We start from the raw sequence: 16,040 nt of genomic DNA, 5'->3' as shown, positions 1-16,040 counted from the left end.
AGTGAGGTCTCAACATCCTTCCAAACAGATGTAGTTCCCTACCCTAGTAAAACAATTTAAAAGTCATAAAGTGAAATTGTACCTTGTATACAATTTTACAATCAATGACTTAGGTGAAAAACTACTATCAACTTATACTTGAAACTATATTTTGCTGTGTGGTTCTTTCCCTCCCTTTTGGGGTGTAGACTGTTTATTAATTTGGGTTTTGAGTTTGCTCAGAACCTTGTGATTAAGTGGATTCTCTCGTGGATCATAGGAGGCACCTGTGTAAGTTCTGCATGTTAGAGTAGTAGAAGCTTTCATCCTGACAGTGATTTTGTTTCAAGTAATAGGCTTATCAGATGTATTTAAAAACAATCTAAAATAATCTTGTATTTCCACAAATGATGAATTCAGGCTGTTTTTCAACTCTTGGGCCCCTGCCTAAATTTTCCTCAAAGTAAAATTGAAAATACTTTAGGAAGGTGTCATTTGGGGATTGTCCTGTCACCACCACAATCTCTTGGCATTGGAACACTGGGCATTCAAGTTGGTTTGTGTTATAGGTCATGCTTTTTTTTTTTTTTTTTTTTGGTACCAGGGATTGAACCAACGAGAAACATTTTCTGCCCTTTATTTGTTTTATTTCGAGACAGGGTCTCCCTAAGCCTTTAGGTGTCACTAAATTCCTGAGGCTTGTCTCAAACTAGCAATCCTGCCTCTGGAGCATCTAGGATTATAGGTATGCCACAACACCCAACGTAGGTCGTTACTATGGTTTTTTTTTCTTTTTTTTCATTTCTATGTTTTTTAAAACATGCATAAGGTGGGCATGGTGGTGCACACCTATAATCCCAGTGACCCAGGAGTGGGAGGCAAATTTGAGACCAGCCTGGGAAATTTTAGCAAGATCCTATTTCAAAAGTAAAATAAAGAATATGTGGCATAGGTGCTTAGTTACATTCATTGATGTAGCCATGGATGCCAGTTGAATTGCATTAACGTGTTACGTTCCATGAATGAAATGGTGCGATGGGATTCCCAGGCCTATACCATTAACCATTTCCTCTTGAACAGTTGGATAGAAGTGTTTGCATAATTCTTTTATGTCTTTTCCTCACTCTTGATCAGCACTGAGCTTTTGAGAAGTAAAAAAGAAACAGTGACCTGTTTCATATGCTGAAGATACAATTAAAGCATTGAATTTGCCCACAGGGAGCTTTGGTATTTATGTATACCTCTTCTATAATGATCAGAGATGGCATCATAGTCTGTAGAAGTTATGGATATGTAAAGAAGTGGTAGTGTAGTGTGTGTGAGAAAAAGTGGGTAAGCGAGCAGCTAATGAGTGCTTAACAAAATACAAGTAGCTGTACTAGAAGTCAACTAGAAGAGTTGACTCATTCTAGGCAGTGTAGGGAGGAACTTAGCATATATTTGATGACAATTGACCTTGGGAATAGATGTTAGTGAGGTTAACAGCTGTGCTATCTCCTTCTCACTTGACTGAGTTCAGTGATTTGGGCTATGCTTGACTATTTAAGTTTTCTTTTAAAAAGTCTTAAAGGTAGTTAACTTGGGTTATATAAATCATGCTAATTTATGGGTAAGTTTAAAAGTATGCAGATAGGACTGGGGATGTAGCTCATTGGTAACAGCACTTGCCTAGCATACACAAAGCTCTGCATTGGACCCCTAGTATCACCCAAAAAGAAAGTCAAGTGTTTTTAAAAATAGGGATTGTTGCTCTGCCATTAATGGGGTTCACATGAAGGATACCCCTGTCATTTGCTCTGGCTGAATCTCAGCAAAGCATACTGATTCCTAATTCTGATTGGGGTGCAACACTACAAAGTAATTTGCTTTGGTGTGGATGTGATAGCTGTGTTTGTCAAAGGGCCACATCCCCAGCCCTCTTTATTTTGAGACAGGATGTATTTAAGTTGCCCAGGTTGGCCTCCAACTTATTCTTCGTGCCTTACTGTAGCCTCCCAAGAAACAGATTACAGTCAAAGCCCTTTTGAATTTACTCTTCTCCCAGCTCAGAATTTGGAGATAAGGAAATATATTTTCCAAGTTCAAACATGAAGTCAAACTTCATATGTATCCAGCATTATCATTATAAAATAATGATTCCTGTTTAATTTGGGGGGTTAATAAGTCATTTTTGCAGCATTACTATTGTAGCAGGACTTTTCTGTTAGAGATGGTGTGTATTGTATCCATTCAGAGCTTCCATTTTTCATTAAAAGGAGTTCTATTTCCTCAAAGTCCTGTAGTCTTCGAATGTCTTTGTCCTAAATGTGGAAAAGAAATTATGTAATGGTTTATAAATACTCGATGAAGTAATGCCATTTATTTCTATTTCTCATTGTTTTGTCTTTATCCACTGTAAACCATTAGCACTTGAGAGTTGCGGTTTTTGTTGTTGTTGTTGTTGGTGGTGTTTTCCTTCTGCACAGGGGGTTGAACCCAAAGGTGTTCATCTATATCCCTCATCCCCAGCCCTTTATTTTCTATTTTTTGAGACAAAGTCTTGCTAAATTGCTCAGACTGGCCTGCAACTCGGAATCCTTCTGCCTCAGCCTCCTGAGTAGTTGTGGTTGGATTGCAGGCATGCAGCACTGCACCGGCTCCTATTGGAGGTTTCTAAGGGGATGATAGTCCCACTTGATGCTGCTGAAGACAATGGGCAGAGCAAACATGTTTTAAAGCTAACTGCCAAGAATATGCCATAGCTGAGACACCAATAAAAATTGCCAAGGCACTTTGAAAAAAAATACTATCTGAAGAAATGAAATTTTCTGACCTGGGGATATAACAACACTTGCCTAGCATGTGTGAGGCACTGGATTTTATCCCCAACACTGCCAAAAAAGAAAAGTTGTTCCTTCTGAAATTAAAATTTGAGATCTGCATTTTCTTTTTTATTTTTTCACAATTTTTTTTGTCAGTGGACTTTTATTTCTATGCAGAGCTGAGAATCTAACTCAGTGTCTCACATGTGCTAGGTAAGTGCTCTACCACTGAATTACAACCCCAGCCCAGAGGTCTGCATTTTCAATCTGGAAAATAAATGAATTTGGTTTTCTACAATTGTGGGCTTGTGTTTTCTGTCCTGAGGACTATGCCACCTTTTTCAGCCAGGCAGATTTGCAGAGATTGCAGTGCCAAAAATACTGAACTGCAACTCCTAAGTTGGGAAATCACTTGTCATTTAGAGGTTTTTAAAGAGGTCATGGATTAGTAGTTATTCAATGTTATCTCCTACCTTGCTTGATCATTCTATAGGCTGAATTTCTAATATCTTTAATTTCATTTTCATACTAGAAATACAACAGTTGACTCACAGAAACATTCCCACCTCATTTAGAAACTTGTAAACCTTACCTTTCTGAGCAGAGTGTTAGGTAGCTTTCTGATCTTCTCCACTTGCTCTGGGTTAATCCCCAGTTCACAGCAACTCACTTTTAGTAGGTTTTGATAACTCAGCTCTTGTCTATGCAGTTCAATTTCAATGAAGTCATTTTCTTTGGGGCTCTGAATTCTTACTTTAAGCACCAACTCTAGATCGCCCATAAATTAAAATTTAAAAATACGCATTTTAGAGACTTTGGACATTATCATTTATTACAGCATAGATGATCCTAAGTACTGAATAATAAGTAGATATGGAGCTTCCATAGACTAAATGTTTTTCATTCATAAGCTGAATTTTTTTTTTCTTGCATGCTGAGCAAACTTCAGGATGTATTGCAAAAACAGAAAGCTTACAGTTTGAAAGCAGCCAACAATTTAGGTATCAATTTTGTTTCAGGGCTAGGGATCAAACCCAGGACCTCACACATGTGGGCACTGTTCATTGAGCTACACCTCCAGCTCACAGCCAGGGACTTAAAATATGCAGTGGGTATTTATATGCCTCACCCCTGGGCAATGCATAGCAGTTGTTTTTACCCTGGTTATTTGGAAAACTTCAGGGACATGTCTCACTGAGCAGAGTGCAAACTTTGTGATTCCTACTTCACCCCCTGAGAGGAGGAGTCTGCCCTCTTTTGGAATAGTGGTATTAAGTGTAAGTCTTCAATCTACTGTCCTGCGAAGGATTATATGGCCTAACAGTGCACTGTAAGCCACCTGGTGAATTTGACTTTGCAACATGGTGGAGAGCTTGAGTCCTCACCTAGGCAGGTGTTGTCAGGTTTGGCATTAACACTTGGGGCAGTTGTCGAGTGTGGACTGGTGCCTTCTTGCTTATGTTCACCTGGAAGAGAATTAAAAGAAGGAAAAGTTGAGAAGCAGCAGCACCTCAGCATGTGGCTGGTGGCCAGATCTGCGGGTCAGATGAGGGACAATGACACTCTCCAGTCCTGCCTTGCAGCCTATCCTCCCCTTCTTAGGCGGAAAGCCAGGTCAGGAAAAGGGCAGTAATTACTTTCAATCTTGAACAGTAATTTTCCTTAATCACCACCCAGATCATGAAAGGGAGCTGAGACGGTATTTTTAATGGTGTATAATGTGGGGAAGAAATATTTATAATGTGTGTGCTTAGGATTCCACTTAAATATTTTCAACCCTGAGTGTTTTATGTTTAGATCGCTAGCAGAGTTACACAGCTAAAAGGTCGCTTTATTAGGAGAAACGTTTTTACCCAGAGGGAAGAGAAAGAAGTATTTGCATAGTGCTTTGCATGAGTCAGTCCTTTCACATACTTCTTTCTTTCTCCCCTATCCACCTGACACAGAAAGCCTGACCTATACCAGACACCAGGCCAAGCCCTTGGGGAAATGATTAAGAAACAACTCCAAGAGATCTCTTCTAGAGTTTATAGGCTGGCAGCAGAAACACATTAGTAAAGGGGAAATCATGAGGGCGCCTGGGGTGGTGTGCTGAAGGTGAGCCCCGCAGTACTGTGGAAGTATATAAGGGGTCAAGAAAGGTTTCCCTGAAGGTGGGGCCACCGACCTCCATCTAGAGGGTGAAGAGTTCTAACCAGTTCCAAAGGGCAGAGGGTGGGAGGAGCTTCCGGGCCCTGTGGGAGAGGAAAACAGCCCAACTGTGGTTGCAGGGCACAGAGGCGGTAGCAGCTTGATTATGGGATTTAGCCTTGTGCTGTCCAGTTAAGTAGCCACTTGTCACATGAAATTAGATACACACTGGATTTTGAAGACAGTGTGGAAAAATTTTTTTCGTTCATTTTTGCTACTGATTACATATTGAAATGATGATGGTTTGGATATATTGTATGAAATAAAGCATTAAATTTTTTTTTTAGTTGGACACAATATCTTTATTTTTGTTTATTTTATTTTATTATTTTATTTATTTGTTTATTTTAAAGTATTTATTTTTTAGTTTTCGGCAGACACAACATCTTTGTTTGTATGTGGTGCTAAGGATCGAACCCTGTCCGCATGCATGCCAGGCGAGCGCACTACCGCTTGAGCCACATCCCCAGCCCCTGTTTTTGTTTATTTTTAATGTGATGCTGAGGATCGAACCCAGGGCCTTGCATGAAGTAGGTGAGCGCTCTACCGCTGAGCCACAACTCCAGCCCCACTGAAATAAAGCATATTATCAAAATTACTTCCACTTGTTTCTACTTTATAAAATGTGGCTACTAGAGAACTTTAAATGCAAATGTGGCTTGAATTGTATGTATGTTGCCCAGCACTGGTCTAGTGAAAGGTTTTGGTCTCTTCTCAATTTTCAGCAGGAATTGTCATAATCAGACTTGCATTTAGGTTGTGGCAGAGAGGAAGGGGTCGCTCACTGCTCTCAAAAGAATTCTGTGAAGATTAGACATAATTTCCATTTCAGACTAAAACATTGGGGCTAAAAGGTGAAGATCTTGCTCCAAGTTAGTAAATGGCAAGACCTGTGTGCAGCTGGGCCTGGCTACTTTATCTGTGGAGCCAGTTACAAAAGAAAAGTGAGGAAGGCAGTCTCCCCTTTCCACAGATGGATGACCTGCGAGGGACTGTAGCCTCACCCCCTGGACATCCTGGCTGCCTGGTGGGGGAGCTGAGAGGCCAGCTCTTCCTGAGGCCACCCTTGCAGCATACCATGGTGCTGCCTGCCCCTTCCTTGACTCCTGATCCTTCTTATTGTCTGCTGGGTGCATTGGGGTAAGCCTGTCATCCCAGCGGCTTGAGAGGCTGAGGCAGGATGATCACAAGTTTGAGGCCAGTCTCAGCAATTTATTGAGGACCTAAGCAACTTAATGAGACACTGTCTCAAAAAATAAAAATGGGGGCTAGAGATGTAGCTCAATGGTAAAGCGCCCTGTGTTCAGTCTCCAGGACCCAAAATAAAAGTGTTTTGGGGGTCCAATTAGTACATCAGATCATCTGTGGATAAGTAGGCTCTCACAGAGATCCGAGAGCACTTTTTGAAGTCAGAGAGATTTGGGTCTGAGTTCTTCCTCAGCTACTTAGTAGCAGTGACAGCATAGACAAGTTTATATAACCTCTTTGAGCCTGTTTTCTTTTTTTAATTTAATTTTTTTAAAAAAAGAGATGAGATGAGAGAGAGAGAATTTTAATATTTATTTTTTAGTTCTCGGCGGACACAACATCTTTGTTGGTATGTGGTGCTGAGGATCGAACCCGGGCCGCACGCATGCCAGGTGAGCGCGCTACCACTTGAGCCACATCCCCAGCCCGAGCCTCAGTTTTCTGATCTGAAAATGAGGTTCATCATCTCTGGCTCACAGTAAGAAGGCAAGGAGGAAGTCCACAAAAAGGTGGGCACTCCTGGCACAAGTGAGCACCAGGAATTGCTGGCTGCTACCAGTATTTGTCATAGCTGTTGCTACCTGCATCCCCCAGAAGGGACATTTGGTCCAATTGCTCTACTCTGACAGACTGTCAGAGTGCGAGAGGTCATGGGCCCTGCTGGGCACAGGATCACCCTGGACCAGACTTCCCCACTCCCCTCCACATGTTCATTGAGGGCTGGGATGGAAGCAGAACTCCAGACTCACCTGCTGACTTCTCTCCGATATCCAGTTCCGCCTCAGCCATGGGTCACCTCTGTGGTCCACAGATCAGCAGCCCCTCTTACCTTTATGCACAAACTTTCAACCAAATAAAAAAGTGCTTTCTAAAGCCTCAGCACATCTGCCTACAATAAAAACAGTATGTTCTTGTCATCAGTCCCATAAGATGGGGCAAGGTCATTTTTATTTTACGGCTCAGCAAACTGAGACTTGGGTGTGTTGTATGATTTGCACTGGGTGATGCAAATGAAGAAAGAGACTGAAGTTCAAGGCTCCTCTCTCCTTCCCCAGACAGTCCACTGGGAATGGTGCAGACCAGGCCAACGTACTTATGTAAAGGAATGGCACCCTTCAGAGGGGAGACCTGAGGGACACAGCCAGGCACCCAGCCAGACCCTAGCCTGGAGTCTAGCCCACCTTGGGGAAAAAGTTAGAAGCTACTACATTAAGGGTAAAAAATAAATCCAATACTTAGTTTCTGGATTGAACAGATTCTGCCTCCTCCCCTGTTGTCTCTTCCTTTTCTCTCAGCCCCTTCCTCAGCAGCTGTGCATGACAAGAAAGAAGTAGGAAGCTCCAAATTCATACCTGGGCAGCCTTGTGGATGATCCTGGATCCCTTGATTCTAAGCATTGAAGTGGAAAAGGCAGGCTAGAGCAGGAGGTTCCGCGATGGGTGGGTGGGGCAGCACAAAGTCCTGTCTCAAAGGCCAGATGAAGACAGGAGGCGTCGTAGCAATGGGGACCTTGTATCTGGGTGACCCACTTCATTTAACCCTCCTGAGACAGAGGATGGTCAAATCGATGAGACAGCCAGTGGGCTTCAGCATCAAAAAGCTGGAGGGGGGTCCAGGTTGTGGCTCAGTGATAGAGCGCTTGCCTAGCATGCGTGAGGCATCACTGAGTTCGATCTCTGGCACCACATAAATAAATAAATAAACAAACAAACAAATAAAAGGTATTGTGTTCATCTACAACTAAAAAAGAAAAAAAGAAAAAAGAAAAAGAGCTGTGGCTGGGGTTGTGGCTCAGTGGTAGAGCACTCGCCTGGCACGTGCAAGGCCCTGGGTTCGATCCTCAGCACCACATAAAAATAAACAAAATAAAGATATTGTGTCCAACTACAACTAAATTTTTTTTTCTTTTAAAGAAAAAGCTGGAGGGAGGCAGGCCTGGAGGTGCATGACTTTAATCCCAGGGACTTGGGAGGCTGAGGAAGGAGGATATCAATTTCTAGCCCAGCTTGGGAAATTTAGCAAGATCCTGTCTCAAAAATTTTATCTCAAAAGTAAAAATGGCCCCAGGGATATAGCTTAGTGGTAGAGCACCCCTTGGTTAAATCCCCAGTGCCACAAACAAAACAAAAGGAAAGGAAAAAACAAAGAATAACTATTAGTGGCTTGAGAGGCTGAGGCAGGAGGATCACAAGTTCAAAGTTAGCCTCAGCAACTTACCCTTAACCAATTTACCTGTCTCCAAAAGAAAAAAAAAAAAAGATGAAAGATTAATCTTCATCTGGGGCTGGGCTCAGTGGCTAAGCATCCTGGGTTTAATCTCCAGTACAAAAATACAACAAAAATTAAAATACCCCAGCTGGGACTGCCCACTCTGCCACTCTACAAGGAGTTTTGAGTTAGTTGGTCTGGGTTGCCTTGTGGGTCCTGGAATTTTTAAAGCTCCCCTGCTGATGGTAAGGTGCAGCTAAGGCTCAATTTGGCCAACCTGCTTAAAAAGCAACTGGGGAAACTGAGGCCTTGTGAAGTGAAATGCTGAGAGTCACGTGGCCAGCCACGCACAAGCTGACCTCCCCAGCCGGGCGCTGGTTTCTTCCTGCCAGGAATGGAGGAAGGTGGGGGCTGTGGGAGGAGGAAGTAGAGGGATCTGAGAATGGGGAAGAAAATGTACTTTGGCTAACCTGGCTGCCAGGGTGTGGGGAGCCATAAAAAGGACACCTGAATGGGCAGGGCCCAGAGGTGCAAAGGAACTGCAGATGAAGGCCTGTCTGGATGGGTGGGCCTGCTAATTCCCTCGCCCACCTCCTGTCTATTCATCCATCCCCCACTCCCCATTCAGGCATTCCTTCACAACGTCGCTCAACAACACTCACTTTATTTATTTTTTTTCTTTTTCAGGAGGCACTCTTTTAAAATTTTTATTTTTTAAATGAAAGTGTTGCATGTTCCAGTTTTTAAAAATCTAACAATGCTAAAAATCAGAGCCCAGTAGCAAGGAAGGAGTGTTTGCTGGGGAAGTGACCAACTGCCACATGGGCCTCTGTGGGTTTTTTCCTTCATTTACCTGGATACTTAGTGGTTCCTTTGATCTGTATATTAGCTACTGTCTGTGTGCCTGTGGGAGGTGGCATTTTATTTTGATATACAATGTTTCAAACTTACAGAAAAGTTGCAAGAACATAAACCTTTTACTGACTATTATCATTATGCTGTCTTTAATGGTCCCTCTAGTTTGGTGCATGCCTGGAATCCAGCAACTTGGGAGACTGAGCAGGAGGATGGAAAGTTCAAGGCCAGTTTCAGCAATTTAACAAGACCCTGTCTCACAATAAAAAAATAAAAAGAGCTAGGGATGTAGCTTAGTGGCAAAGTGCCCCTGGGTTCAATCCCCAGTTCAGAAAAACAAACAAATCTCTCTATGTATATTGGATATATTTATATGTATAACATACACCCTTACACACACATTTAACTCCTAAACAATTTAACTAAATTGTACATATCATACTCCTTTACCCTCAAAGATTGCAGACTATAGGGCTGGGGTTGTAGCTCAGTGGTAGAGTGCTTGCCCAGCACGTGTGAGCCCTGGGTTCGATAATCAGCACCACATAAAGATAAATAAATAATATAAAGGTATTGTATCCATCTACAACTACAAAAAATGTGAAAAAAAGATTGCAGACTATATATATATATTTTTTTTTGGGGGGGAGGTACTGGGGACTGAACTCAGGGTCTCACTGAGTTGCTTAGCACCTCGCCATTGCTGAGGCTGGCTTTGAACTCGAGATCCTCCTGCCTCAGCCTACTAAACCTCTGAGATTATACATGTGCATCACCATGCCCAGCCATACTATATTTTTAATATCAATGTGTTTTTTTTAAGATTTCTAAGACATAATGATCCAAATCAGAAAAGCTGACATTAATTAACACTATGAGATCAATCACAGTCCCTGATCAAATTTTATCACTTAACCTACCCATATAATTTTCAGCTTTTCTTTTTTCTTTTTTTTTTTCTACCTGGTCTAAGATCCAATCCAGGATCATGCCTTGCATTTTATTTTCATTTCTCTTAAATTTCTTTAATCTGGAACACTTCTTCAGCCTCCTCCTCCCCCCACCCCCGCCATGACCTTGACATCCTTGGGTTTGTGGGCTGTTGCCTCATGTTTAGGTGGATTGTGTGTCTGGGCAGTAACACCCCAGCAGTGATCTCCTCTCCTTCTTGGTGCCGTCTATCAGGATGCTCACACAGGTGTGTCCGTTTAGGACAATAACTTTAGTCTCTTGTGGAAGGAGGTGTCTGCCAAGCTTTCGAACTGTGAAGCGAAGCTTCATATAAAAAAGCTTTAACTATAATTAATGCAGAGATACTATGAGACCAAAGTAGATAGCCTGTTCTTCAAAACCTCACCCTTTAGTTTTTAGCAACAGTTGATTTTGAACTGAATCAGTTGTTACTAAGATGATTGGGGAAAAAAAATTCTCTAACTCCATTTTTCTTTCTACATTAATTATCTGAGATTCTACTGTAAGAAAGCCCTCCCTTTCCTTCTCATTTATTCATTCGTTATCAGTATGGAGGGCTGGGGGTAGAGCTCAGTGGTAGAGTGCTTGCCTAGCATGCACGAGACCCTGGGTTTGATCCCCAGCACCAGGAAAAAGGGTGTGGGGGGGTGGAGTTTACATCAGTTAGCTCTGGGAATTTCATAAAAAACAATTAATCTCATTGTCAGTATGGACTCATGGATTATTATTCTATTCCATGGGTCATAATCCATCAATGTCTCATTTAGTTTTGTTGTAGGGACAAATGAGGCAAGGCACCTAAGACAGCAGGAAACAGTTTTTTTTTTTTTTTTTTTTTTTTGGCTGCAGCCAGGTTCAGAGGGCACAGCTTTTGCTGTAATCCATGAATCCCCTGAACCCCGAGTTCAGGTAGTTTCAGAGTTTTATACCCAGCATGTGAGGGGAGGGGCTCAGAAGTTCACAGTCTGCAGAAGTTCACATAAAAGCAGCTTTTTCTTCCAGTGTTCTGGGCAAGTTAAGTCTTCAAGGACAACACCTGAGGAGGGGAGAGCTTCTTCTCCCCTTTCTTTCTTCCCCCTGCCAGCTGTTACCATGGAGCCCAACTAGTAACTTATCTTAAAAAATGTAGACATCTCTGTGAAGCCCAGCTCAAGGCCAGAGGCCTTGTTTGCACATTTCTACAAAGTACTATACTGGATATGTTTGTGAAAAACTAGTAAGGGGGTGTCCAGCACCCGGAGTGCTGGTATCTTCCCGGCCAGTGGCCAAGTAAACAGGGTGACACGAAAATAGGAAGTTTATCTACATTGGACTCTTTTGCAGAGACCCTTTTGCTGACAGTCCTAAAAACAGTCTGGGTAAAGATTTCTAGGGAAGCCCAGTTAAGGCTTTTCTGTGGAGAAAGGGGGTGCCACTTCAGTTTGATGCAAAACTATGCCAACTTTATCTAGTAGGGTTCCCTTACAGCTGCTCCCTATAATCTTTGCAAATCCCTACCATTTTATTAGGACTTTTCTTAGATTCTAGCACATCGAGATGAAAAGAGACAGAGAGGCATGAGCTGTGGGAATATGGAGTTCATTCTATAAAATGGACCCACTGTGCTGACCCCCACATGCTTTCACTCTTAAAAAAGCAACTTAACTGGGGCTGGGGTTGTGGCTCAGTGGTAGAGCACTTACCTAGCATGCGTGAGGCACTGGGTTTGATCCCCAGCACCACATAAAAAAACTAAACAAAGGTATTGTATCCATCTACAACTAACTAACTAACTAACTAACTAACTAACTAACTAACTATATATATATATATATATATATATTTTTTTTTTTTTTTTAAGCAATTTACCTGCGTTCCCTGTCTGGCTTAAATTCACAGGACATGTTCATTCCTTAGCAAACTACCTATTATCTGCAGGGGAATCACAGGCCTGAATCGTTGATAAGAACCCAAGTTACCCTGAAGAAGGGAATTTGTGTGATTCTTATGCTGATCATATCTCAGGATTCAGGGAGATAAGGATAATTCCCCCTAACCATAAAATTTGTAAGAGTAGGTTTCAATTAGATCTGCTCCGTATGGGCCAAAGTGAGCTAGAGTTGTCATGGTAGTGGGGACTTGGAAATCTGATGTTATCCTGCTGTCAGTCAAGAGTCAGGAGGTAGACCTGGGTGGGACTTCCTGGAAACTTCCTTGGGACCCCTAATAAAACCAAAGAACAGGAGAGGTACTCTGTCCCTCTCCTCTCTGAGAGGGCTCACTCTCTCCCTCGAGAGTTTTCCTTTTCTCCCTTTTCTGTCCCTTCTAATAAACTCGTGCCTGTAACTCTGAATGACTTGCCTGAATTCTTGTGACTTGATCCCCAAAACCAGGATGTGAAGGGGAGTCTCTGAGCTGCCAGAAGGCCCCAGCTCTGAAACAAAGATGTTCTGGGTTCCACTGGGTCTTCCCCTACCCCAGTGGTGGAATCAGACAGATCCCCAAGGAGCCAGGTTCTTTTTAGTGAGGAATAGGTGGTCATTCCTATGGAAGTGTCATTTCTTCTAGGCTTCTTCAGTGTACAGATCTGGGAGCACACATATACACATGCACATATACACACATATCTGTAGCTCATCTGTACAATCTACCACTTTACCACGGAGCTACATCCCAGGCCCTTTCACAGGGTCTCACTAAGTCGCTTAGGGCCTCAATAAATTGCTGAGGCTGGCCTTTTTTCTTTTAAAGAGAGAGTGAGAGAGAGAGAGAATTTTTTAATATTTATTTTTTAGTTATTGGCTGACACAACATCTTTGTTGGTATGTGGTGCTGAGGATCGAACCCCGGGCCGCACGCATGCCAGGCAAGCGCGCTACCGCTTGAGCCACATCCCCAGCCTGCTGAGTCTGGCCTTGAACTTGCAATTCTCCTGTCTCAGCCTCCTGAGTTGCTGATATATATATTTTTTTTCTTTCTTTTTTTTTTTTTTTTGCATGTGTGTGTGTGTGTGTGTGTGTGTGTGTGTGTGAATTTGTGCTTCTGATTCCATCTCAACACTGCAGGACTCTTTCTCACCTGCCTGCTTTCCTCACCACTTCCTCATTTTCTCTCCCTCCCTCCCTTTCTTCTTCATCTTTTTAAATTTATTTTTTTAGTTTTTGGTGGACATAATATCTTTATTTATTTGTTTTAATTTTTATGTGGTGCTGAGGATCGAACCCAGTGCCTCATGCATGCTAGATGAGCACTCTACCACTGAGCCACAACCCCAGCCCCCTTTCTTCTTCCTTAACAAAAATTTATTCTCTCAGTTCTAGAGGTCAGAATCCAAGCCCGCGATGTCAACGGCCTTGGTTCCTCCTAGCGGTTCCTGAGGGACAATGCCCCCTGCCTCCCTATTTGATGGTTGCCAAAATCTTGGTTTTTCTTGTCCTAGCTTTCTTCAATTCCATGTTGTAACTGTCTTCTTCAACAGTGGAAAATCTGGCTTCTGACATCTTTACTATATTCACTCTTTTGCTCAATCCTCTACACACAGACAGAGTTTCAGAATTGCTGCTGCTAAATGCAGTTAGGAGGGCCCTGGATGCTCCTTGGTGGTAGAGCAATTGCCTTGCACGTGTAGCGAGCCCTGGCCTCAATCCCGTGTTGCCAAAATAAAGGAGGAAATGAAACAAAACAAACAAACAAAAAAAAAAAAAAAGAAAAGAAAAGAAAAAGAAAAAAAGAAAGAAATGAAATACAATTAGATTCATTATTTGCATTTCAGGATTTTTCTCAATTCTTGTTGATTTATTATTTTTGAGCATTTAAAATATTAACATGCCAGGTACTGTGTGGTGCATGCCTGTAATCCCAGCTCTCAGGAGGCTAAGGCAGGAGGATTGCAAGTTCAAGGCCAGCCTGGGCAATTTAGCCAGACCTTGTCTCAAAATTAAAAAGGAAAAAAAAAAAAAAAAGGATTTGGGTTGTAGCTCAGTGATAAAACATCTTTGGGTTCAATCTGCAAATAAATAAATAAACAGACTTTAAAAATACTAAAATATTAACATGGTTCCAAGAGTCAAAACTACCCCAAAATTTAAAGAAATGTCAACCCTTCCGTTCTTCCATTTCATTCCCATCCACCCCCTGTAGGAAACCAATCTTCATTTCAGACTTATACTTCTTTTTGCAAAATTTAACAGGTGCATATATTTTTATTACTCCTTTCTTACGTAAAAGATAGTACACATATTCTTTTTTTAAACATTTTTTAGATATTGATGGACCTTTATTTTATTCATTTATTTATATGTGGTGCTAAGAATCAAATGCAGTGTCTCACACATGCTAGGCAAGCGCTCTACCACTGAGCCAGAACCCCATCTCCCATATATTCTTTTCTTTCTTTCCTCCCCCCCCCCCCCCGTACTGGGGATTGAACCCAGAGGGGCTTAACCACTTAGCCACATCCCCAGCCCTTTTATTCTTTATTTTGAGACAGAATCTCACTCAGTTGCTTAGAGCCTCACTAAGTTTCTGAGGCTGGAGATCCTCCTGCCTCAGCCTCCCAGTCCACTGAGATTTCAGGTATGCCCCACTGCACCCAGTTCTTTTCTACTTTTCTTTTTTTTCACTAAACAATGTATCCCAGAAGACATTTCATATCAGTTCATAGAGACCTTTCTCACTCTCTTCCCCCAAAAGCAACAGTAAACTTGATAGTTAACAAATAGCCTATGTACAGGCATTTTATGTGTTTCCAGTATTTTGCAATCACAAACTATGTTGCAATTAATAATCTAGTGCCTACACATTTTTATTTTGTTCAGTGGCATCTTTTCTGGGTAACATCCTAAAAGCGGGAGTGGTGAGTCAATAGAGAAATACACTTAGTTTTAGTAGATCTTACCAAATTTCCCTTCAATAATCTTTTCCATTTTGCATTCCCATGTGTGAGAGTGTCTGTTTCCTGTTAGTCACACCAATAGTATGTTGTCAATCTGTATATTTATTTCCATTCAGATGATATGAGATGCGATGTCAAATGGAGGCTTTATTTTTATTCAAGTGTGGTGAGACCAACAGACCTCTAGACGGACATTGAAGAGTTTGTGACTCACAGTTCTCTGGAGGAGGAGGCATACCATGTGAAGCAGGGCCACTTGGGGAGGCACCAGTGTTGCTGAAAAGGCAGAGGGAGAGGAGGGAAAGATGGGCAAGAATGGATGTGGCCGGGTAACCAGGCTGAACAGGTTAAGTCAAAATATCAGAATAACAAGAGAAGCATTAATACAAACGATATCTCAGTTCAGTTTGGTATTTCTTTGGGGGGGATGGGTACTGGGGATTGAACCCAGGGAGCTTTACCACTGAGCTACATCCCCAACTCTTTTTATTTTGAGACAGATTCTCTCTACATTACTTAGGGCCTTGCTAAATGGCAGAGGTTGGTCTTGAACTTGTGATCCGCTTGCTTCTGCTTCCTGAGTTGGGTCACCATGCCCAGCTTTTGCCCATTTTTTAAAAAATAGGATTTTCATTTCTTCCTTCAATTTTTGAGATATAGCTATAGAAAAATATAGAATGCATTACAATTATGTCCTCCCAAACAATATGTTCTCCTAGTTTGTCATTTGTATTTTGACTTTGTTTATGGTGTTTTGTTTTGTTGTTTTTGTTTTGGTACTAGAGATACAGCCAGAGACATTCTACTACTGAGCTACAACCCAAACCCTTTTTATGTTTTATTTTGAGACAGAGCCTTGCTAAATTGCCAGGTTGGCCTTGAACTTTTGATCCTCCTGCCTGCTAAATCCTTGG

General features: G+C 42.0%; 1 protein-coding gene across 2 annotated transcripts; it reads right to left on the bottom strand.

Annotated features, from left to right (window-relative positions):
• Positions 1 to 496: 496 nt before the first annotated feature.
• Positions 497 to 7,007, bottom strand: ANKRD40CL (ANKRD40 C-terminal like; the record flags this gene model as incomplete). Of its 2 annotated transcripts, XM_081270029.1 has the most annotated exons (4): positions 497 to 2,279; positions 3,373 to 3,533; positions 4,166 to 4,246; positions 6,968 to 7,007. In XM_081270029.1, 4 exons carry the CDS (start codon positions 7,005 to 7,007, stop codon positions 2,136 to 2,138), a joined length of 426 nt encoding a protein of 141 aa, XP_081126155.1. In that variant the 3' UTR covers positions 497 to 2,135. The 2 variants fall into 2 exon arrangements, with proteins under 2 accessions (XP_081126155.1, XP_081126156.1); XM_081270030.1 differs by lacking the exon at positions 4,166 to 4,246.
• Positions 7,008 to 16,040: the final 9,033 nt, after the last annotated feature.

The sequence above is a fragment of the Spermophilus citellus genome, assembly GCF_964194105.1.
Source record: "Spermophilus citellus genome assembly, chromosome: 17".
Taxonomy (NCBI): domain Eukaryota; kingdom Metazoa; phylum Chordata; class Mammalia; order Rodentia; family Sciuridae; genus Spermophilus; species Spermophilus citellus.
Note: the sequence above shows the minus strand (reverse complement) of the source record. Positions and strands in the feature narration are given on the sequence as shown.